General features: G+C 43.4%; 3 protein-coding genes and 1 non-coding gene across 5 annotated transcripts; 2 read left to right on the top strand and 2 right to left on the bottom strand.

The window, feature by feature from the left end:
• Window positions 1-105: 105 nt before the first annotated feature.
• Window positions 106-982, bottom strand: LOC128731139 (actin-related protein 2/3 complex subunit 3). Its single transcript, XM_053824237.1, has 2 exons — window positions 873-982; window positions 106-699 (listed from the first exon to the last, which is right to left on the bottom strand). The coding sequence occupies exons 1-2, from the start codon at window positions 876-878 to the stop codon at window positions 169-171; spliced, it is 537 nt and encodes a 178-aa protein (XP_053680212.1). The 5' UTR covers window positions 879-982; the 3' UTR covers window positions 106-168.
• Window positions 983-4,095: 3,113 nt separating this feature from the next.
• Window positions 4,096-18,112, top strand: LOC128730318 (acyl-CoA Delta-9 desaturase-like). Of its 2 annotated transcripts, none has more exons than XM_053823359.1 (5): window positions 4,096-4,234; window positions 12,906-13,185; window positions 13,278-13,614; window positions 13,926-14,111; window positions 14,313-18,112. In XM_053823359.1, the coding sequence occupies exons 2-5, from the start codon at window positions 12,960-12,962 to the stop codon at window positions 14,629-14,631; spliced, it is 1,068 nt and encodes a 355-aa protein (XP_053679334.1). In that variant the 5' UTR covers window positions 4,096-4,234; window positions 12,906-12,959; the 3' UTR covers window positions 14,632-18,112. The 2 variants fall into 2 exon arrangements, with proteins under 2 accessions (XP_053679334.1, XP_053679335.1); XM_053823360.1 differs by lacking the exon at window positions 4,096-4,234 and adding an exon at window positions 5,132-5,309.
• A 99-nt stretch (window positions 18,113-18,211) lies between these two features.
• On the top strand, window positions 18,212-18,283 carry Trnad-guc (transfer RNA aspartic acid (anticodon GUC)). The gene has a single exon. It is a non-coding gene; the product is annotated as a tRNA-Asp (tRNA).
• Window positions 18,284-18,435: 152 nt separating this feature from the next.
• Window positions 18,436-19,802, bottom strand: LOC128731985 (uncharacterized). Its single transcript, XM_053825145.1, has 2 exons — window positions 19,416-19,802; window positions 18,436-19,344 (listed from the first exon to the last, which is right to left on the bottom strand). Exons 1-2 carry the CDS (start codon window positions 19,522-19,524, stop codon window positions 18,479-18,481), a joined length of 975 nt encoding a protein of 324 aa, XP_053681120.1. The 5' UTR covers window positions 19,525-19,802; the 3' UTR covers window positions 18,436-18,478.
• Between the last annotated feature and the right edge of the window lie 1,899 nt (window positions 19,803-21,701).

The following is a 21,701-nucleotide window of genomic DNA, read 5'->3' as shown; positions in this document are numbered from 1 at the left end:
GCTATTTTTCTATGTTTCTGGACGATAGTTTTTTCGCTTTGTGAAGAAACAAGAGTATGGAGTTAGAGAATCTAATGAACTTTATTTTTATTTAAAAATGGAGTGTGCGGACAGGAAAGTAAAAAAAGAAATACCATATTATCCTAACAATGCTTTCGTTTAAAAAGCTTATTGGCCTGGTCCAGACAGTGATTTGTCCATGAACTTCTTCTTGGCAAAACAAAGCCACCATTTATTTGGCTTGCCATCCTCACCAGAAAATACTCGTTCGCATACTCGAATACCTATCTCCTGGCGTAATTGTTGCAAATACTGTCGCATAAGCTCTGCTTCGGCGGTCGAACTCGGTCTAGCATACACCGCATTTAGCGGAAAACCAGCTTCTCCCGGAATGTCAAAACGCGAAATGGCCAACGTGTACATTTCCTGGAAACCCTGGTTTTTGTTCGAACATCGTTGCAACTTTTTCAAACACTCTGTCACGTAGAGCGTGATGTAAATTAAAACACGGTCCACCTCAGACTTGACCTCGTACGTGCGGAAGAACACATTAGCTTTGAAGTAGTACAGGGTTTCATCAATAATATCCTGTTCTACGCTGGGATTGATCGGAGCTGGTCCACGAGCTTGGGTGCGAATTGGCAAAATTGCCATATTTCCCACCGACTGTGTATAGTCCTTAATTTGTGAATGGTATGCCTATGAAAATAAATCGGAAATTTAACAAAGTTATTATCAATAATGATTCCTTGCTAAGCTATCGACACACCCCATAACAACTCGTACCGACGGTGACTAATGCTGAGCAAAAGGCCCTTCATAAAATTCAACCCCATAACTAATCAGCAAACGAGTCAACCTATGCTACTTACCGGCATATTGAGAGCAGTATTTTTCAACTCACAATTCTGTTCTTGTTATTGACTTGGAAATTTCATAAATGCTGGACAAAAACGAATGAAATCGATGCAATGTAGTGATTTTCTATCAGTAACTTCGACCAAGGTGAATGGAAGAAAGAAAAGTTGACTTTTGCTTCACATAAGGTAACTTATGACAAAGCTGTCTTGAACAAGGATACTGAATTAGATAGTAATTATTATATTTACAGAAAATATAAATTCACGATCCCTATTTAAAACGACAGCTATGAAGTAAAATTACATGTTATAAAGTAAGTATGGTGCGATTTAATTAAAAAAGCTAATATTCTTAATATTTTCTTGCTTGCAAATAGTACAACCGATATCATTTCATAATTATCCATAAATACTATGATTAACATGTAATTATTCAGTTATACTTAGCAAAACATTTTTAATACTTTATTTAAAACAATACTTTTATTTTATAAACACTAGACTATAAAAAGAAGCATGAAACGAGAACTAAAGTAGTTACAGGATTCAAACAAGAAAAATCATACATTCATACGAATCACAGAAAAATAAGTACTAACCTTCAAAATCAAGGACATGAAATTTAAATAATTTAATAAAAAGTTGTAGGGAATGTTTATATTAAGAAAAGTAAGATTCTAGTTGAGTAGATACTATAATGATCGTAACGTATAAAGTTCATTATTTATGGAAACAAGAAAAAGCTGAATTACAAAATACGGAATATTCAAGAATATCGATTCTCGTTGTTGACGTTATTCCCAAAATTTACTTCATAATGATCACAATAGTGGAAGCATTTTATGCCTTAACCAACGAGATAATAACACGTATGCATTTACCTCGTACGTTTCGTGATGCAATTCTTTCAAGAATATTTCTCATGCTTTTCCGTCCACCTTTGGCCGACATGGAACAGCGGATGGGTCGAAGTGCAAAAGAATCAGCACGATGAAAGCATTCAGTGCAACGTTGCGTTGCATTATGGTGAAGGTCAATAGCAACGCACCAGCACGTGCACACACTGCAAACGGCGGTGGCCGCCTTATGCTCCTGCCGTTAGAACAGACAACAGCTGGTTCTTGCTTATGACTCAATAGTGTCATTCTACCAATAGGCGCTCAACATAGAATCGCTTTGTTTTGTTAGCTATAATGATGCAGCGCAAAGTGGTGAGCTTTGTCACATGGCGTGATGTTTTCGCTCGCACGCTTCTGATGCTCACTCTCCCTGCTCTCCCGCTCTTCATGTAAATTTAAAATACGCAAAAAATGATGCACTCTATCGCTCTCAAGCAGTGCAGATCACGGAGCAACTTGCATCGACTCACATGTTCTGTGGAAGACGCTGCATTGGGAGTAGAAGGATCTACATGTTTTACAATCTGATGCATGTGATGGAACACGAAAAATTCATTTTCATAAGTCAGAAATAGTATGCTAAATGACTACTCTTTCGTACGATATAGACCAACAGGCCGCTAATTCGTTATTTATCCCTTTTAAAGATGATTTTCTCTTCTTTTTCGCTTCGTGAGAGGCTGTATTCGCGCCTTTTCAGGTTCTCTCACTTTTGCTACGCGCGCAGCGATAGTTCTTTTGCACTCACTTCCTCAGTCAATCAACAAACAACAGCCGATTTTACTGTACACTGTTAGTCATCTCACTTGCACTCGCAGCTGTTACCAGGAAGCCGGTATTTCTTTCGCATTTCGCATTTATTTGCGTTGCAAAAAATAAAACATCGGTTGGCACTATAGAAAAGAATATCCAAACGTGTTCCAGCAATAACATGACTCCATGTGAATGTTCCAACGCGTAATTTACAAATAGTCGAGCAACTAGAACGTTTGGTGTCTGTCTGTTTTGTTTCGATCGCCTTTGCACGCCCAACGAAACCCAAATACAAAATAGACAAACAAACAAAAGACACGTTGATGCACGTTTTCCATTAACTGCAATGAAAATGACCGCTACGTACTATACAGCGCGTAACACAAATCTTGGTACATTCGCTATGACGACGTTTTGAATAAATATTTATAAACAATAATGAAAAAAAAGGTCTATTCGATGATTAAAACTAATCTAACACGTGAACTTTCCGTACACTTTGTTTGACGTATTTACGATGACGTGGATTTGCTTGGGGTGTACAGTGGGTCATAATTTAAACATATGATCATAGTCATGTTCCCGTTTCAATCTAGTCATGCTTGTATGCCATGCTGAGAATCTTTCACCAGCCAAACACGTGTTCATCCTCCATAAGGGTGTGTGATAGATCATAGCACTAATCAAGCGTTGCTGAAAAAAAGCTGTTGCACCTGCTGTACTGATAAAGTACTGATAACTGAATTACTGAGATAACCGAACGCAACAACAAATACTTATCGTTTTGTCTTTCCCATAACACCTATAGTAATCTTACCCTTTTGATGGTGCTACGTAATTGTTGTAAAAAATGCCGGTACACTTCCTTAAAGGTTTTGCTAATCAATATTCGACAAAATCCCACGGTTATTGTGTCTACCTAGCTTTGTCGGATTTTGGTCTGAGAATCTTATCAACCGATTATCTCGGTCAATGCAATTAAAGTATTTCCGACTATCTGGAGCATGTTGATCTTTTGTTATTGTTTCCACCTGTGATGTTATCGTTTGTAATAGGCTTCTTTATAGAAATGGTCCTATTCAGGAAGGAAGCAAGTCCTAAAAATACCATAAATTAAAACCCATCTTCAACCGATGCACATCATATTAAGTTTTCTTTATCTAGACATTAATACGTATCGGTGACCACAAGCTCTATTGCTTTGAGCGCAGTCGGCCCGATAACAATACTTTCTCGGTAGCGCGCGCGTGCTTGGTATCCATACTAACGCTAGTACGAGAGCCCTTAGCAGTAGGAACAACCGAGACAACTAGCTCGCCGGTTCGCCGAAAGATCGTATGATTTTCTGCACCTTTTTCTTCTTCCAACTTATTCATTCGCAAAAAGCCATCCGCTCGGCGTGCGCGTGGTTATTAGCGCTAGTAGTTCTTCTGCACCGCGGCGTTGACTGCCAACGGACTCACGCATTCTGCAGTCGGAGGGAAAAAGGGAAATTCTTTTTTCGGCACCATCCGGGCCCGCGGCCATCGCAGCAAGCGCTAGCGCTACGTGTGCAGTTTTCAGTCGTTGTCGTTTCCGAAAGCCGACGCTTCTCCAAATTCGAGCCCACTCAGTACGGCGGTGCTTGCTCCAGGGTGCATGTGTTTGGCGATCTCTGTCCGGACGTTAGAAGGCGCTATTTGGCATCGGTGTGACATTTGAGGTTTGCTGATAAGAGAAAAGGTAAGCCACGCTACGTGAGCGGTGAAGTGTCAACGTGTGAACCAAAGAATGGGACCCCATCCTGCGCCCGAAAACATTGCGCCTACGTGCGGACAGCGATTATTAGTGAAAGCAATATGAACACGCTGCAAATCTGCTAGCCTGATAAGAATAATACCGGTGGTACGCGGCAGGAGTTGCATGTACTAATCCTTTCGACCGAAAGTGCATACGAAGAGGTGTGCGGTGTGCAATCAATTGATCTCTGGGAATGGCATGGATTAACGGTTTTTCCTTCGCTTTCTTGCTTCACGCTGTTGCTAACTCACCTTCTCCCTCGCACACGCTGACGTGTGCGTGCACCCGGCGTAGTTCGCTTGATTGAAGGAGAACCAGGACTCCCAGGACGTGCTGATAGCGCTGCATCCAAGAAGGCTATCCCCTTTCCCCTTGTGTGGTCAAGTCCCCCTGCTTCCCGCAGCCGTTGGTCCTACTGGACCACCGTTGGATGGCATGACTGTGGGATGATGTGATCACACGCTTTGGTAGTTGTTTTTTTGCTCTTGTTCGCGCTAGCTAACGATTGCAACCGGAGAGCGAGGGAGAAAGAGAGAGAGAGAGAGAGAGAGAGAGCTAGAGCGTGAGAGCTGCGGAATCAGCACGCCGTGCACGCAGTGCGAAAGAGACAGGTGGTGGAGAGAATTTGACGTTTGCGCGATTTTGTATATAACGTTCAGTACATCATTCTAGCCAGTTCAGTTTCGCGATTTGTCATCTAGTAGCAGCTGGCTGTTTTTGTAGAACGGGAAGCAAACTTCAGTTTGGAGTTTTTTTTCTTCCAGGAGGCACCTGTTTTAAAAGGCAGGACCCCTCAGCGCCCATTCCAGGGAGCCACTCGGAAGCCGGCCACACGGAAAATTGCTTTTCCCTGTCGCAGCTGTCGCCATCGCGTGAGCGCGTGCGAGAGAGAGTGTGTGTGTACGTTTTCGCGAGCAGAGAAGTTTCGGGGGCGAAAACATTCGCCTCCGTTTTGTGTCCCAGTGCGCCGTGTTTCGGTGTTTTTTTGTTGTCGGTGAAAGTGCGCGTCATTAAAGTGGTGAGCTGATTTTATTTAATTTTCTATTGGATTCTGTTTGCGACATAAATGTGATTCACCTCCCTCCTCCCCTATCCGGTGTGACCGCTCCGAAACGCACACCCCTGTTCCGGCCGGTCGATCACCTGATGTTGCATTCCCGGGGGTGGAGTGGGCGTGCGTCTCTGCGCCCTGTCACGCTCCGTCGCCGCCGGGAGAGTGTCGGATGATTTTTCCTAACCCCCATCCCCAAAAATTTGCAGTGAAAATAGGCTGATTTTCACCCGTGCGCCGGGCACGCGATGAAGGGTTACTTTATTTCCGGGCAGACGTTGCTGAAAACTCGAGTTGCTGATGTGATTTTTCAAAGGGTGCTTTAGGGCAGCACGAGACGAAGGCGGCACACGTACACCTCATCTCGAATTCGGGAGAGGTGAGTTGTAGGTCATGCAAACATTCCGCTAGGACTACTTCCAGCGGTAGCTAGCGGAGTGTGAAAAATGATGCGATATTACGTAAAGACCTCAAGCTGTAGAATTCGCGACACCATGTACAGGTACAGGCGAAAGAGTTGAACTTGACAGATAAGATGCACACAAATGGTGCGGTTTCTCACCTGACCTCGGATGGCAAACTGCTCCCATTTTCATGGCCTACAGCTGAGGTGTGAATTTACGAGGGGGGAGTGTGTGCGTTTGTGTGTGCCCTTTTTCGAACTCGCTAACATTGCTAACGTCAATGGAGGAAAATTGCACTCTGCTTTGCCCCGGACGGTGCGAGAGGACGCCGTCCTTTGCTAAATGCGACCAAAAATAGAGCAAGTTCACGGTTGTTTTTTAGTCGAGTTCTAGGAAAGCGAATTACTGCGTTACTGGAGCAATAATTATCGTCTACTTTGGGCTATCATAAGATCCTAGGGATCACAGGTTAATGCACATTTTATTATATTAAGAGATAAGGACTACTTCAAAACCCATTCACATTTATTCGTCATTCGCATCGTCTCACAGCGTGAATTGACAGTCGAGTTTAAATGGCTTCCTTTTTTTTGGCAATGGAACTCTGGCAGCATAAAGCAGCTCTTTCGTTTTGGCTCACTTCCGTTCATTCTTTCTCGCTCTCTGCCGCCGTCATGCTACGAATCACGCTGGGGCCATGTGCGCCGGATGATCGATCCGAATTGTAGAAGCAAAAATAGAGCACACCACCCTCACATCACACGAGAAAAGCATTTGCAGATTTGTGTTGTTGGTGTTGTTGCATGGGGCTTCGGAAAATGAAGATTTGTTTATTTATACATCCGCACGCCCGCCATGATTCTAGTGCCAGGCGGCAAGCCCTTGAAGCATTTATTTTAATATGCGCAAATGTTACATAAATTTTTTTTAAATTTGCAGTCGTTGGCAATCGATTGTTGCGTTGAGTATCCTGTGCCTTTTTGAAACGTTTGGTAAAAAAATGCTCCCAAAGAGGACACCAAAAAGAAACCCATATTTACTATACATTTGCCTTTTTTGCAACACACCACACCAGCAGAATTGGTGAAAAGTGAATTGGGCAAGGAAAGTGAAAATCGCTCCCATAACGCAGGCGCCCGGGAAATGGAAACTTGGAGATAAAAAATAATATGTTAAGCGCGATGCAACGGCGTTGCATAATCAACAGGTGAGCCGTGGACTTGCTCAGGTCGGTTTTTGCCCACACATGAGTATGCCATGCGTGGAATGTGTTTTGAGAGAGGTGGGTGGGTGGGGGTGGTCTCGGTTCGGTTGAATTTTTCCCCCTCGCTTCCGCAGCAGAGGATGGCCGGTTACATTTAATTCCCATTTCTCAGTTTACCTAATCGTGCGAAAGGCATAGTAAGTGTGCAGCCGGTTGCACTATTGCTTCCTTTCCGTTTTGTCGATGCCCATACCGCTGCAATGCATTACGATGTATTCGAGGAGCTCCGGTGCATGTAGGAAATGCCGGTTCGCTAGACATGTTAGACAAGGTGGCGCGGTACAAAAAAAGGAGTATCTTACTGGGCCCCACACTCCCGATTGGACGTCCACTCTAGCAATCATTTCCTCCGAGTGGGATTTAGTTGACCCTGACTTGCCCATGGACCGATCTGTTGCCATGGTGATCGAAATCTGTGCTAATTTCTCGCCACCGTTCACGAAAGAAGACAACTTGGGGGGGAGGCTGCCGTTCGATTATCGTCGTTTGGCCACCGTTGAATCGCTAGAGAAGGAAGTAGTGTGCAGTTTCACTCGAAAAACTTTGGCACATTGAGCAAACCGTCATCATCGTAACGAAGTAGCAGCTTGGATGTTTCGAATGCTACTGTTCTGAGTGAAGGCAGCGGTTTTGGCAACATATACACCGAACAACACCGAATGCCTTTGACTGACTCCTTTTATGTGCTTTATGCGATTGCATGGATATTGGGTTACGGGCACGCAAAATTGATTCAACGCCATGACGCATGCGATACACCAGCGAGGGAAGAAAATTTAACCCCCGCCATGTCAAAATGCGGTAAGGCCACTCAAAACGCAACTAGAGCAACTTCCATTCTTTATGCTGTTAAATGCGATATATAAACTTGCGCCAAATGGGTGTGAGTGGGCCGATTGAAACAGCCACACATTTTATCAACCATTTTTATTCGTTGGATCGGCACTGAGACGCGTGTGTGTGCGTGTGTGCGTGTGTGTACAAAGGAAAATGGTTTCATGTTATTTTACGCCCAGGGTAACTTCTGCAGGCTGCATATTGCACATGCACCACAACCGCTAGTTTCACATTGCGTTGGATTTGGTTTGCGTATTGGCGCCACATTAAAGCCGCATGAAATTTTAGTTTCTACATCCAACGAACCGGATTGGCTAATGTGTTTCTTTTCTCCCCTTTTTGCCCGCTAGTGCCCACAAGAATCATAAAAATACGTTGCATTTTTTTCGAGATAATTGTCACAATGCTTTTCGGTGTCCATTTCGGGTCGTTTAATGGGATGGAACTCACGTGGATTTGTGTTTAATAGGTCGTTCAAAGTTTTACGCTACAAAAACGTGCCATTTGAGCTAGAAGGGTAAACAATTAAAAGAATTACTATTCGTTTATGTTTATTTAACCTACATACGTACCCCCACCGACGTTTTTTATGTCATTAAAAGTGAGATAAATCTTACAGTGGTGGTTATTTTTTTGTGAGATTTCAGCGTGCTTCTGGCTTGTTAAATTTCATAAGCGACTAAATTATGTGGCTAAAGCACACAGTAATTGGCTAATCTTTTTTGTGCCAAACCTTGAATGGTCGGCAGGATAAGTCACACCATTGCCATTTCCAAAGGATTGATTATTCGTTGATTGAAAAGGCGCGTGCGTTCCCCATCAAAAGAGCACTTTCGTTGGCGTTCGTTCCATTGTCAGCTGATTAGTTTGCCAATGGTATGAGGCGAGGGGAGCCTGCTGTTGGTCAGAAAAATGAACCATCCTACTCACAATGTGTGCAGCTCCGATTGACGTTGATTTCACAGCCGCCGGCTAGGACCTGCGCCTGATTCCCATTCAAACGTCGGCTGCTTCTGGCGTGATTATGGCGACGATTGCAAATAGCGACAGGCGTCTCGTTTTGCATCACGCAGCCGTAATCACTGCAACCGCAGGAAAGGGCAACGATAGCATCGGACGGAAACACGTGAGAATGAGCTGATGCGAAGCGAACCGTTTTGTGTTCAACTAAGTGTTTTGATCAAGAGATGCTACTTCTTTGCCGCCACTTTGTGTTAACATGACGCGTGCGTGTTTGTCGAGATCGCACAAGGGTGCGATGCTGCGACTCGAAGCTTAAATTCACCAAATTGCCAACAAGCACCACAATCCAGGCGAGCCATGTGAAGCTACAGTTGATCAGCACTCGATTAGGTTGCAGTTCTGGGTGAAGATCAGCTGACGGTAGCTGCTGACCTCTAACAGCAGCAGCCAGCCCCCTCGAGACACACTTGGGGTTCCCTTTGATGCGCTCCTTAAAGGCGGCCCTGTAGAACTCAGTAACAACTGGGAGTTGCACGCGTACCTTTTCCTATCACTAACGTCACGTTGTGATCATCACCGGTGCACTATGCAACCGAGGTGCATCGACGCGATCGCTAATGACACCAGCTAATGACGCCGATGATCGGGAGGGGATGAGCAGCATCACAACCGCGTGCACTGCCAGCGCCTCGCAACGTGAACTTGATATTATAAGCAAAAAAAAACAACAAAACACTACGATTAGAAAAGCATTCCTCCATCCATCCGGTCTTCTATCCCTCCATGTGTTTTGACGGCCCTTCAGGAGCTCCTGTGGGAACTCCTTTGATTTCTTATCAGCCCGAGCAGGATGATACCTTTTTCACCTTAGGCGTTCCTCAAGTGAGCTGTGCTGACGAGCCCGCGTAGCACGTTCACTGGTTGCCCAGCAGGATAGGTGGCATTTTCAGTTCAGTACCACTTTGACGTCGTTGGCGAACACTTCAAATAGAACAGCGTTGTGTGCGAACGCTGGTGAAACGTAGTGCCTGAGGTAGAATAGTTTCAGTTGTTTACCAAAGCATAAAAGGTGCGTTTAGGGTGACCCAAGTAGTCTTATTTTGCCTACAACTAGAAGCAGGTGCCTGCAATAGTCGATCGAAAAGCAGAGTTACCGTTGGGGTCATTTATTTTGTTTCGAACTTTTGGCAGTTGGTTCAATTTTGGCGAGAACGCGGTTCTATTTTTAAAACTGAACACTCAGCGTGATCGGCTCCTAATGCAGGTGCTGTTTTTTATACAGACAAACTTAAGTGAAGCACCATGAATATTGATGCTCTTTTGAATGAACTATTACCGATGAGGGTAAGCTATAGTTTTCGTAGGCTGAATTTCGTGCTGTGATGTTTTTGTTGTACTAGGGGGTAAAAATAACGTAACAATCCGTTCCGGAAGGAACACAATATTCATACTTAACCGATTCACTTTATTTCTGTCGGTGATTAGATTTAGATGTAAGCTTCATTTTCGTTGTATATGGATCGTTTGGGGCCGTGTGGAGACTGCATAATGTAATAAATAAAGCAAGAGAGACGTAAATGGGTGGCTGAGTCCGCACTGTTACGCACGTGACCATACTGGCGCGGCTTGCTCGCGCAGAATGCTAATTTTCGCGCTAAGAAGGATCGAGGCGTTAGGTCGATTTGGAATCGCGCTTAAAGCATTAGCGGCACCTGGATATCTTTTAATGTGCTATTTTTTCTTTGTGTCCCATGTGATTACGATGGAAGCTGGGGGAGTTGTTTTTACGCTTTAATTAAAATTTACGCCACCCAAGCCAAATCGACGGTTTGTATGTCGTCGTTGGTATTTCAAGTGCGTCATTCCAGACCAAGCTACAGCAAGCATTATCTGTTGCCACTGTACCACGCCGTGGTTGACGAAATAATTGCGGTTCATTTCTCTTCCTGGATGAGCACAAAAACAACATGTGTAGCTATGGAAAAAACACTTTCCAATGCTAATTAAATTCTGCTCATTAAGTGGCCGTAGGTGAGGGTTTTTTTCTCTTTCCTTCTTCGCTAATGTGCCTCAATGATTAGGAACGAAATTTCCCTATTGGACATGAAGAGAAGCCATCCTGAAATTTTATTCAGCTCTCCCGGAAAGTTGTGGGGAATCAGCTGTTTACTATCATTTTTTGCTCATTCGCGGCTCTCTTTCCCTCTGCGCTTTGTCCTTGGCTGGAAAATCGATTTTCCCCCCTGCCTTCGCAAATGGATCGACAAGCCAGACGAAGGCGCATTATGAGGAGGTGGAGATGGGTGATATCTGGCTAGGCGCGACGGTATGTCGGTTTCTTCGGCAGGAGAGTGTTTCCTTTTCTTTTATCGATCCACTGCAACACAGACAATGCGGACGCTTTTTTCTGCTGTTTGGGTTCTTCTCCCAAGTCTCTCAACTGTTACAGCTGAGAAGCGGGATCTCCCATGGTTTTCCCATTTTCTCGTACCGCTTCGGTAGGAGAGTTCTTTTTTGCTGCTTCAACAAAGAGCAAAGTGTATGAAAAGCGCAATTTTTATAGCAAAGCGCAATTAGAGGCGCTAGTATTTCTGGTCATTTTCAGTGTTTAATTGGTACTTTCAACTTTGAGTTAAAAACTTGAAATACAAGACGATGCAAAACAGTTTGTTTACATAATTTGTCTCACCAAACACGTTCTGCGTGTCACGTTTTCCTGCCCACAAAACGTGCTTATATTCCGCTCTTGGTCAAAGTTGTCCAGCCTCGACCGCGATTCTCACACTCCCTGGTACATCAACACACGAGAGCCAACCTGAACGCCTGTTTGGTGCGTGATGCCCGAAGTGAGTGAGAGCAGAGCCCGGTTTAGGAAGTTCCTTCAGGGGGAAATTGGCAAACCAAACCACCGTTGCACAGGGAGAGTGTGAAGATACGCTCGTGTTTCGTGCGGGGGTTCAGTTTTCTGTTAATGTTGCAGCAGAATATACCACGGTTCGCAACCGAACGCAACTGCCCACAACGACAACGAAGTGTGAAGGTCGGTCGAAATTTTCCTCTGCGCGAATTTCCTCCGGATCGAATTACATCGAAAATCATTACATCCCAAGCAAGGCCGCTCGTCGCCGCCAGCGTGTTAGAAGCTGTTTATTTCCGACGATTTTGTAAGTGTTTTGCTGCGAGGTGGCATCACGCACGAAGGAAATTGCGACTCGGTCGAGTGTTCTATGCGCGAAAAACGGAATTTCATTTGGGATGAGGATGGCGTGCGGACGGTTCTTTGTCTTGTCTGATAGTCATGTGGAAAATTGGCCTTTTTTAAGCTAATCACCGCGCGTTGTTTGCTGCCAATCGACGTACGATTAGCCTCTCCCCCAATGTGTGTTTTAGATACGTGGAAGGGTGTGGTGCGTGTGAAACAACGCAGCTTTCGGAGTGGGCTTCTGCTTTGATATAATGTGCCCCAGCCTGTGCAGGGTCTTGGCGTCTGCATGACGACATAACATGGGCTCTCTGTGTGTACTGCGTCGCTGGAACCATCTGTTGCTCCTGAATAATGCACGCGCATTAGAAGAAAGAAACGATTACCGCAAAAGACGACTTAGTCCTTGGCGAAGCACTGTGTATTTTTGTGTTTTTTTTTTTCTGCTGGTAAAGGAGTAGTTTTTATCGTAACTCGTAGAGGAGTGTATGGAGCGTAGATGTGGAATTTTCGGCCCCAAGAAGGACCCCAAAATGTGCACTTTGCCAATTGTACGAAATTGATTTACGGAATCTGCGGAAAAAGCGAATACAGCGAGTGCAGATATTTTTAAACCGTGTCATGCAGCTACTGTTGCTCGGAGCTGATTATCGATTAGCTAAGGCTCCGCGAATGGCTCGTTGCATATCGATGGCCCTGACCTTTTCACTTTGCATATGAAACTGTGACAAGGAAAACCAATCTCCTCCCTCCTTCGCATGTTTGAATCTCGCGTATTGATTGGGAGAGAAGCTATTGGGGGTGCCATTCTAACTCGTTTTCATTTTTTATCATTTTATTTCGTGTTTTATTCACCCTATAAATATCTATTTATTTTCGCTTTCCACCTGCAGTGCACTTAGGAACGCACGCGTTACACGACAGACGTCTGAGGTTGAACTGCAAAAATGGCCCCTAACGCAACGGTTGAGGCTACGGGCGTTCTGAACGAGATTGATGCCGAAACGATCGACGGAGGACTGGCAAAGGATGTGACCCCGCTGAAGCGTGCCGAAAAGCGCAAGATCAAGCTGGTCTGGAGAAATGTGCTTGCCTTTGGCTACCTTCATTTGGCCGCCGTTTACGGCGTCTGGTTAATGTTGACCTCGGCCCGACTTTACACCATCGGTTTCGGTAAGTGTGCCTCATGGTGTGCCAAAATGTGATCACGCGATTAGAAAAATTTGCTCATCGAAGTGTTCGTCCCCTTTTTGTCGCCTCAACAGCATTTATCCTATACGTGGCATCCGGATTGGGCATTACCGCCGGTGCGCATCGTCTGTGGGCGCATCGATCCTATAAGGCGAAGCTTCCGTTGCGCATCATATTGGCCGTGTTCAACACGATTGCGTTCCAGGATTGCGCGTTGCATTGGGCCCGCGATCACCGGGTGCACCACAAGTACTCGGAAACCGACGCTGACCCGCACAACGCGACCCGTGGCTTCTTCTTCTCGCATATAGGCTGGCTGCTGTGTCGCAAGCACCCGGAAGTCATCGCGAAGGGCAAGCAGCTGGACATTTCCGACCTGGAAAGTGACCCCGTGTTGCGCTTCCAACGCAAGTGAGTATTGCTAGGCATTAGGAGAAATATTGTTCAACATGCACGTGTCTCTAGCACGCGTATGAAGCGTGTTTTGTTCCAAAATTCAGCTGGTTCTGTATCATTTATCGTTGTTCTACGATTTATTGTCAGACAAATTGATTTTGATAACCCCAGTGCGTAAATTTTGTTGCGATAAATGAAAGTGAATCCGAACCTACCCGTATCGTTGAAATTAAAAATGTTTTCAATTTCATCCCCACTCCTATAAACATTGACCTATGCCTTATGTTATCTCTCATTTTGCTGATTTCCGGCTCTTGTGTTTTTAGGCATTACATGATCCTGATGCCGCTAGCCTGCTTCGTGCTGCCTACGATTGCTCCGGTGTACTTCTGGAATGAAAGCTGGACAAACGCGTGGTTTGTTGCCACTCTGTTCCGCTGGACATTCATTTTGAACGTGACTTGGCTGGTCAACAGCGCTGCCCACAAGTGGGGTGATAAGCCGTACGATAAGTAAGTAATCAATTCTGGCAAGGCACAACAAACGAATTTTCCCATGCCTGGCAAAAGTGGCGTGTTTCCCACAGCAGGCTCGCTTAATCTGTTTATTCGTTTGTTTGTTTGTTTGTTAGCTGTTGATTTGTTTGTCGTTTGTATTATTATCGACGCCGCCATTGCTAATCGATGAAATGCCTTTCACTTTTTACTCATTAGGAGCATTTCCCCGTCGGAGAACCGCACGGTGGCTTCGTTCGCTTTTGGCGAGGGTTGGCACAACTATCATCATGTGTTCCCGTGGGACTACAAAACGGCTGAGCTGGGCAACTACCGGATGAATCTGACAACGGCATTCATTGATTTCTTCTCTAAGATTGGCTGGGCGTACGATCTCAAGACCGTCTCGAAGGAAATCGTAGAAAAGCGTGTGAAACGCACGGGCGACGGTAGCCACGCGACCTGGGGCTGGGGCGATAAGGATCAGGATCAGTACGAGGTGAAACACGCAACCATCATCAATCAGAAAGAGGATTAAACTTATGGCGCGGATGAAGGAAGAACATTCATTCAAAGGAAGGAAGCTAAATTTGCAAAAGGTTCACTTGAAGCGTATAGCGAGTAGCAAGATGAATCCGAGAGGAGAGAGAAAGAGAAAGTAAGACGAGTGATAAAATTTGGGACACGGTGTGATAGAAGGGAAATCGAATGAAACCCAATGCAGGGCAACCGTTGTAGTTTGATAAAAGATGGATGGCGGTAAAAGGAAGTGCTTAAACTAAATGTTCTCGAAGTCAAGGGCCAAAACATCGAAAGACAGGCAGATTGTGTTACGTACACGCGATAACAAATATCATCCCCTACAACTCTTATCCGTTGGGAGTTCATTAATAGAAACGGGCAAATGCATACATGCGGCCGTAGAAAGGCTTATATTTTTTTGGTACAGGTACGCCACAAAACGCGTACAACACAGTAACAGAAAGAAGCACAGCATTTTGGTGATTGTTTTGCTCTGGCCGTACACAACGAAATCACTTTGCGTGTCACTGAAAATCTGAGTGTCCTCGGCTCGGAGACAGAGAGAGAGAGAGAGAGAGAGAGAGAGAGAGAGAGTAACTTAGTTTGATTACTTTAGGCAACTTCTTTCGTCAGTACAAACTTGTTTTGTTTTGCAGACTCGGATTTACATGCAGAAAGGATGAGATAAAAGTGGTGTAAAATATGTCAAGCCTGTCTTGAAGGTTTTTTTCTGCTAAGTCATGAAGCTGATACCTGATGCAGGATCGTCAATAAGACCATGGCAAATTTGAAAGAGTTTTGTACACTGCACTTGGTTACGAGAGCCGATTCTGTTTTTCAATGAGAGAGCTGAACAAAGAGTAGTCAGCACATTTATTCCATCATGAATGGTAGGCCCCTTGCGGGGATGATGCCCGCACACAGTTCATAGGAATGCTAGTGAATTTTCCAGTATAGTTAGTGTGGAACATTTTGGTTAAATAGTTGGTATGGTTTCAATGCAAAATCTGAGGCCGTTATGGAGCGAAGTTTCGATTTCAATTTACGTAATTTTAAGTTAGTAATTTATTGTTTCCCTGATCCCTCCGCGAGGGCACACACATGATTTTCGTATATAAGGATTCTTCTATTGGCAAAAAATATGGTGTCTTTATAACGGGGGCTCAGATTACTAGGTCCTATGGCAAGGCGATCTTAGGATGATATCCCACACAAGTCGAGCATTGAGAGGAAGTTCGTATTAGTCGGTGGAAGGTCACGTACAACTGAATTGAAATTAGAAGCGTATAAAACTTGTGCATCTTGTTTGTGTAAGCAATCATTATCGTCCAGAATAGAAACAAATCAGCCGTTGCTGCAACACGACGACGGTGGCCACGGATAAACGGCTTTCCGCGTTTGACTAAGCGGACTCAGGAAGTGTTGTGTCGCAAGTGATAGCTGTAAAATTTTTAAAAATATCGTTTTTTTGGTTTTACTGTGTCGGCGGTGTACGGAAGGGGTAAGCGTTTCCGAAATCCTGCGTATGTAAGAGAAAACCAAGATTTTACTGATGAAAGAAGACTAGCGCTTGAAGAATACCATTCAACGGGGTACGATGAGAGCGGAAAGCGGTTGCCTTTGGGTGAAAATCGGGTTCGAATGTTAGACTTCGCTTTTGTAAAGCGAAATAACCTAAATAACCACAGAAACGTTTGGACTGATCAATCGAAGAGATGATGCCAACAGCCTTGGGTTCAGGGAATGCGGAGAGTTGGACGAAGACGAAAGCACAATGAAGATAACGACCGTATCATTTAATCGCACTTACTCCACCTGCTAACTGTGTTTTCAATGAATCATGTGAACGTTCCGAACTAGATAGATGTTTCGGTAGAATATCTGAAAACACTTGATTAAGGGATATTTTTGTAAAATTTCTAAGCCGATGGGCATGTTTTTTAAGATCAAAACAACATTAAAGCAAATCTTAAAATCATATTGGATGAAGGAAATTGGAGAAGTATTTCAATTGAATGTGCTACTACTTGTAGCTTTTCGATTGAATATTACCAATTGCTAGGTTCGAGAATAATTTGAAATGTTTTGTTTTAAAGAAAAGGGCACAAATCAACTCTCAAAAATTGGAAAAAGGACATTGTTATAGAATCGAGCTATCAGCATACATTTGTGGTTATAGTTTTCGACTTATAAAGAAACGAGTAGTGAGCTTCCGGCCAATTCGCCACCGGGCATCAACATTAGAGCACTAGGCTCTCAAATCTTCTATAAAATACGTGACCAAGTAAGATCGGGTGCACAGAGACATAGGGATTTCTGTACTGAAGAGAGAATGGTAACGCACCGGATTGCACCACACAAAATTAAGTTTAGTAAACTCAACTTTAAGGGTCGCTAAATGAGTGCAAACCATGAGGATGGATAGGAAAGAGGGCATGGGACAAAATGAGAAAAATAATCCATTTTTTATCTAAATAACGTAAAACGTATTTCGTGAAGTATAAAACACAAATAAAAATAAACACACACCACACCTTGAACAAAAGTGGAGAAAAAGTAAGCTCGAATATATTCCATTCGGCATTCGGAGGTACATTTTAATCGATCGCACATTCGCATATTAGACAACAAAATGAAAAGAACGAAAAGAATTGTATAAGAAAGCGAAACAAAAGGAAACAATCTATAGGAAAAGAAATAAAATACCTATTTCCTATTCTAACTGAATCTGTCCTCCTCTCTCTCACCCAAATAGAGCAGAATTCTTCTGTTTTATCGTTAGAATCAATTACTACTATTCGTACAACTTGAAAAATCATGATCGTGTCCTTACTCTCGAGACGTTATCGAGGTGAAATTGTGGTAGAATACACATACCCATATAATGAAGCATGACGCAAAGCAGAGGAGCATGGATTTCTAATTAGAGTGATTACCTCGCTCTGGTGAGCTAGAATTTGTACGAAAGATTAAAATAGCAAGAGCATTTATTAACAGCTTCAACTGTACTATGAACCACTCCGGACATGTTCTCGTGTATCTGTTAATTTAAGTACAAGGACAACCCCCCAAAAAATCCGTGTTTAACGCGTGTCAGCCGAAATCTATCGAAAGAAAGGAGTATGTACCGATGGCATGGAGAAGGTTTCACAGCTTGATTCGATGGATTCCAGATAACGCATGTGCTGTTCATCGTTTTCTTCTTAACATAGTAATGTGACGAATAAAAACAGGAGTTAGTGGAATATTATGGCCTCAGTAAAGCAGGCAATCTCTGTTGTAAGAACCACATGGATGTACCAAACTATGTCCCTCAGTAGGACCCTCAAAATGCCTGTTAGAACTCGTATTTCTTGAGCTCATACAAATCGAGGACATGTGCGCGTCAATGTATCTTCGTTTACTCACTACTAGCACACAACACATCCATACACACATGATACAAGATTAGCTGATGTAAGCTGGCAAAAAAAACTTTTAGTAAATCAATTGTTAGATAAATAGATGGTTCGCATGTTTCTTAAACTAATGATGATGACGACAGGATTTGAAATCAACTCTACGCCAGAAGAAAGAGTGCACTACTATATACTAAGTCCTCGATAGTATAGTGGTCAGTATCCCCGCCTGTCACGCGGGAGACCGGGGTTCGATTCCCCGTCGGGGAGTACTAAAATTGTTCCTTTTTTTGCAGCCAGCTGCACTTCTCTATCGAAACAATTTTTACTCCGTAGAAGCGGCACTATCGAGTGGAGGGCCCTTTGCTTTTTTTTTTCTCGCAATTACATTCAGTGCATTACAGTATAATATGTGCTTTAAAACATTTAAACGTTTATATTTATTGAAAAATTAAAAACCATCAACTAAAGTTTCGACTCATAGTGCATTTCAGATTTCTCCCAGTCTGCCATCTTTTTTTCCTTGATTCCACCGAAGCTGCCACCGCGACCAATTCCCTGGCGAAACTTTTCTGCCCCAACTTTCGCCTCCTGCAGCAACTCCACAGTAACACTCGATGATTCCCGTGCCATTGCTTCCTCGAACGTGTGTGCCGAGAACGCACCGTAATACGCGGAATCCCGGTCGTGGCGGATACAAAGTTGCGGATATTTTGCAATACTCATCGCTAGATTGAGAGCCTGGCCTAGCCCCGACCCGATAGCAACCACGCGATTGACGAGTCCGATTTCGAATGCTTCCTTGGAGGTCACGCTTCTCCCGGTAAGCATCAGATCCAGCGCTCTCGAAAGCCCTATCAACGCTGGAAGACGCACCGTGCCGCCATCGATCAGTGGAACCCCAAAGCGCCGATTGTAGAAACCGAGCACGGCATTCTCCTCCATCACGCGCAGATCGCACATCAGTCCCAGCTCTAGCCCGCCAGCCACACAGTATCCGCTGATGGCGCACACCATTGGTTTCCTGATCATTCGCCTTGTGGGGCCCATTACGCCGTCCGGATTTTGAACGATTCGTTGAATTTGCTCAGGCTGCTGCGAATCGGCTAGCTCACTGAGATCATAGCCGGAGCAAAAAGTTCCACCGATTCCATGCAATATGCCAATATCCGCTTTGGGATCGGCTTCGAACTCGGCGATTGCAGCCGCCAACTTTGTGCCCGTCGTCGAATCGATTGCATTTCTCACCTTTGAACGGTTGATTCCAATCAGCGTGATATTGTTTTCCTTCTCCACCACGATCGTGTTTTCTGATGGTTCCTTCATTTCTCCTAAAAAGCAAAATTACTGAGAATTAACAGAAGAACGGTATATCGTTCAATTGTGCTTTTTGATGCATTACCTTTTCTTTTACTGTCGGTGGTGGACACAGTTGAATTTTCTCTGGCAAAAGGGAAAAACGTTCGTTTACCGAAGTAACGCGTTCGACAATAATTCATCAACACATTCATAGTGTGCTATCGTTTATTGATGAAAAAACCATGTACAACACGATAAGAACCCCGTATTTTTCTTCTGCTTCTCTTGTGGGTTTGTGTTTGCTTTAAAGGAAGACGTTACAGAAAATTTCACTGCATTATTTGCTTATCCATGGTATATGCAGTACATTTTGGATCCAACAGCTAGGACGAGTTAAAGAATCCCACACAATTATCCGGAAAGACTTTGCATGTGTCACTGCAATTATTCGCAGTTATAGTACTTTATGGCGTCTTTGAATTTGAGGATCATTATTTGCAGTGTTTATACGAAATACCTTTGGTTGTTATGAAAAAATATGTTATCAAATAGGATTACAATACCGGTCAAAATATTGACGTAAACGTAAACACATAGGACAATAACAAAACTGTATGTCATGCTATTGTTTGTTTTCAGTTTGCTCTGTCAATTCTATTATCATTTATATTATCTTTAACTTATCAACTTACTCATTGAAAACCAAGAGATTGAGATAGTAAATATATTTTAAAATAAATCGGCAAACATATTAAAATGAAAGCAGACTTATATATTGCAGACTTACATTCCGACATGTCGGAATGTCGGATGTTTGAAATGACAGTTGGTAAGTGCGCATTCTGTTTACAGTTTTGTGAAGATGTAGTTATTGTTGCTAATTTAAGAAAATGTTGTTCAAGAAACTCGGTTTCATTTTTTTTATTTCGAACATTGAACTGTATGTCTTTATTATCGCATTTATCCTCTCGTCAGTAGCTGTAGAAACGTGTTTTTGTTTTTCGTTATAATCTTGCCACTTTTTCAGTTCATGGTGGTTTATCACCATTGCGTCCACGTGTACATTTTGCTAGACATTTAAATCCTAGCCAATTCCTTTGGCGACAAACGTACATGGGCCACTTCTAGGCTGGCCAGCTATCAATCGCATCTCCTACTTCTTGCAATAGTGTCTCGCTGTTATTCTACAAAGTATCTTTGCTCGGTGATGTTCTTGTCTATTCATATGAAAATTGTTGTACACTGTTCCATGACAGGAATCATAAAATGCGCTCAAATTTGTTTTTATCAGAAGAAGCATCCCTATTGCCTTCTGCCAGCTACGGATGCAGTACTGCTTGAGCAGCTAGCAATACGAAACTAAACTGGCTCAAACACCCACCTTTGTCTAACGGACAAATGTTGCCAACAATGTTTCACTCTTATCATGCAAGCATTCTTCAAACTGTAGCGGCTACTTTTTTGCTTATTTTGCTAGCAATCTGGTTTATCGTTTGTCCCTACGATCGAAAATCACTCCACGCACTGGATGGATATGTTTCGCAAGAAGCGAAAGTCTGCCAGCCACCGCTTGTAAAAGGAAAAGCGATCAATTATCGATAAGCGAATCGACAATACATTGCAACCGCAGGAAAATGGCACCATAGTATGTTGAATGTATAAAAGCAGCTTTGCACCCGTATGAAGCATTCAGCAATATAGAAAATACCAAGAAAAAAAAACAAATATATAAATTAGATTCCCATCCGTTTCGACTGGGTCAACGCGTCGCAGGATCGCTAGAGATCTTTGAGTGCTATGCCATGGGAACTAAAACATGTATACAAATTTGCGATACGTTGTGATTATTATCGTCTTCTGTTTTTTATGTCTTTGCTTATGTGTTTTTTTTCATCTGATTTAACTCTTGCGTACGTATGGTGTTAAAACATTACATTCTGTGCTTATGTTACGATTTTATTTGCACTACCCATTGCTACTCATCTAGGCATGGAGTTTGCAACATCCATGATTGGCTGCCAAATGGCGGACGAATGGGACGTAAAATACTTCTTATGCTGAGTTGCTCCTGTACCTATTTATCAATATACCTGGGCGTTTGTTTGTCTTGTTTATTATTATGTATAAAAACTAAAACTCTAAACCAGCTTGCACAAATGAGCGATATGCAAACGATACCGTGGATGGAATTTTGTATTTGGCTTTTGCGTATGTTTTCATCTGTCTTTTATTTCTCGTAGCGTATCGGCACACGATTGAGATGCGTTTCAAATAAAATGGGACGCATCCTATTTTTAGGCATCGGTTTTTCTAGTTTTATGCGAAGCCAGCCTGAAGTTGCCGAAGCGCTGGTTTGATTTCTGTTATTTTCGCTAGTTTGTTATACTAA

Source organism: Anopheles nili, chromosome 2, assembly GCF_943737925.1.
Source record: "Anopheles nili chromosome 2, idAnoNiliSN_F5_01, whole genome shotgun sequence".
NCBI classification, from domain to species: Eukaryota; Metazoa; Arthropoda; class Insecta; order Diptera; family Culicidae; genus Anopheles; species Anopheles nili.
Note: the sequence above shows the minus strand (reverse complement) of the source record. Positions and strands in the feature narration are given on the sequence as shown.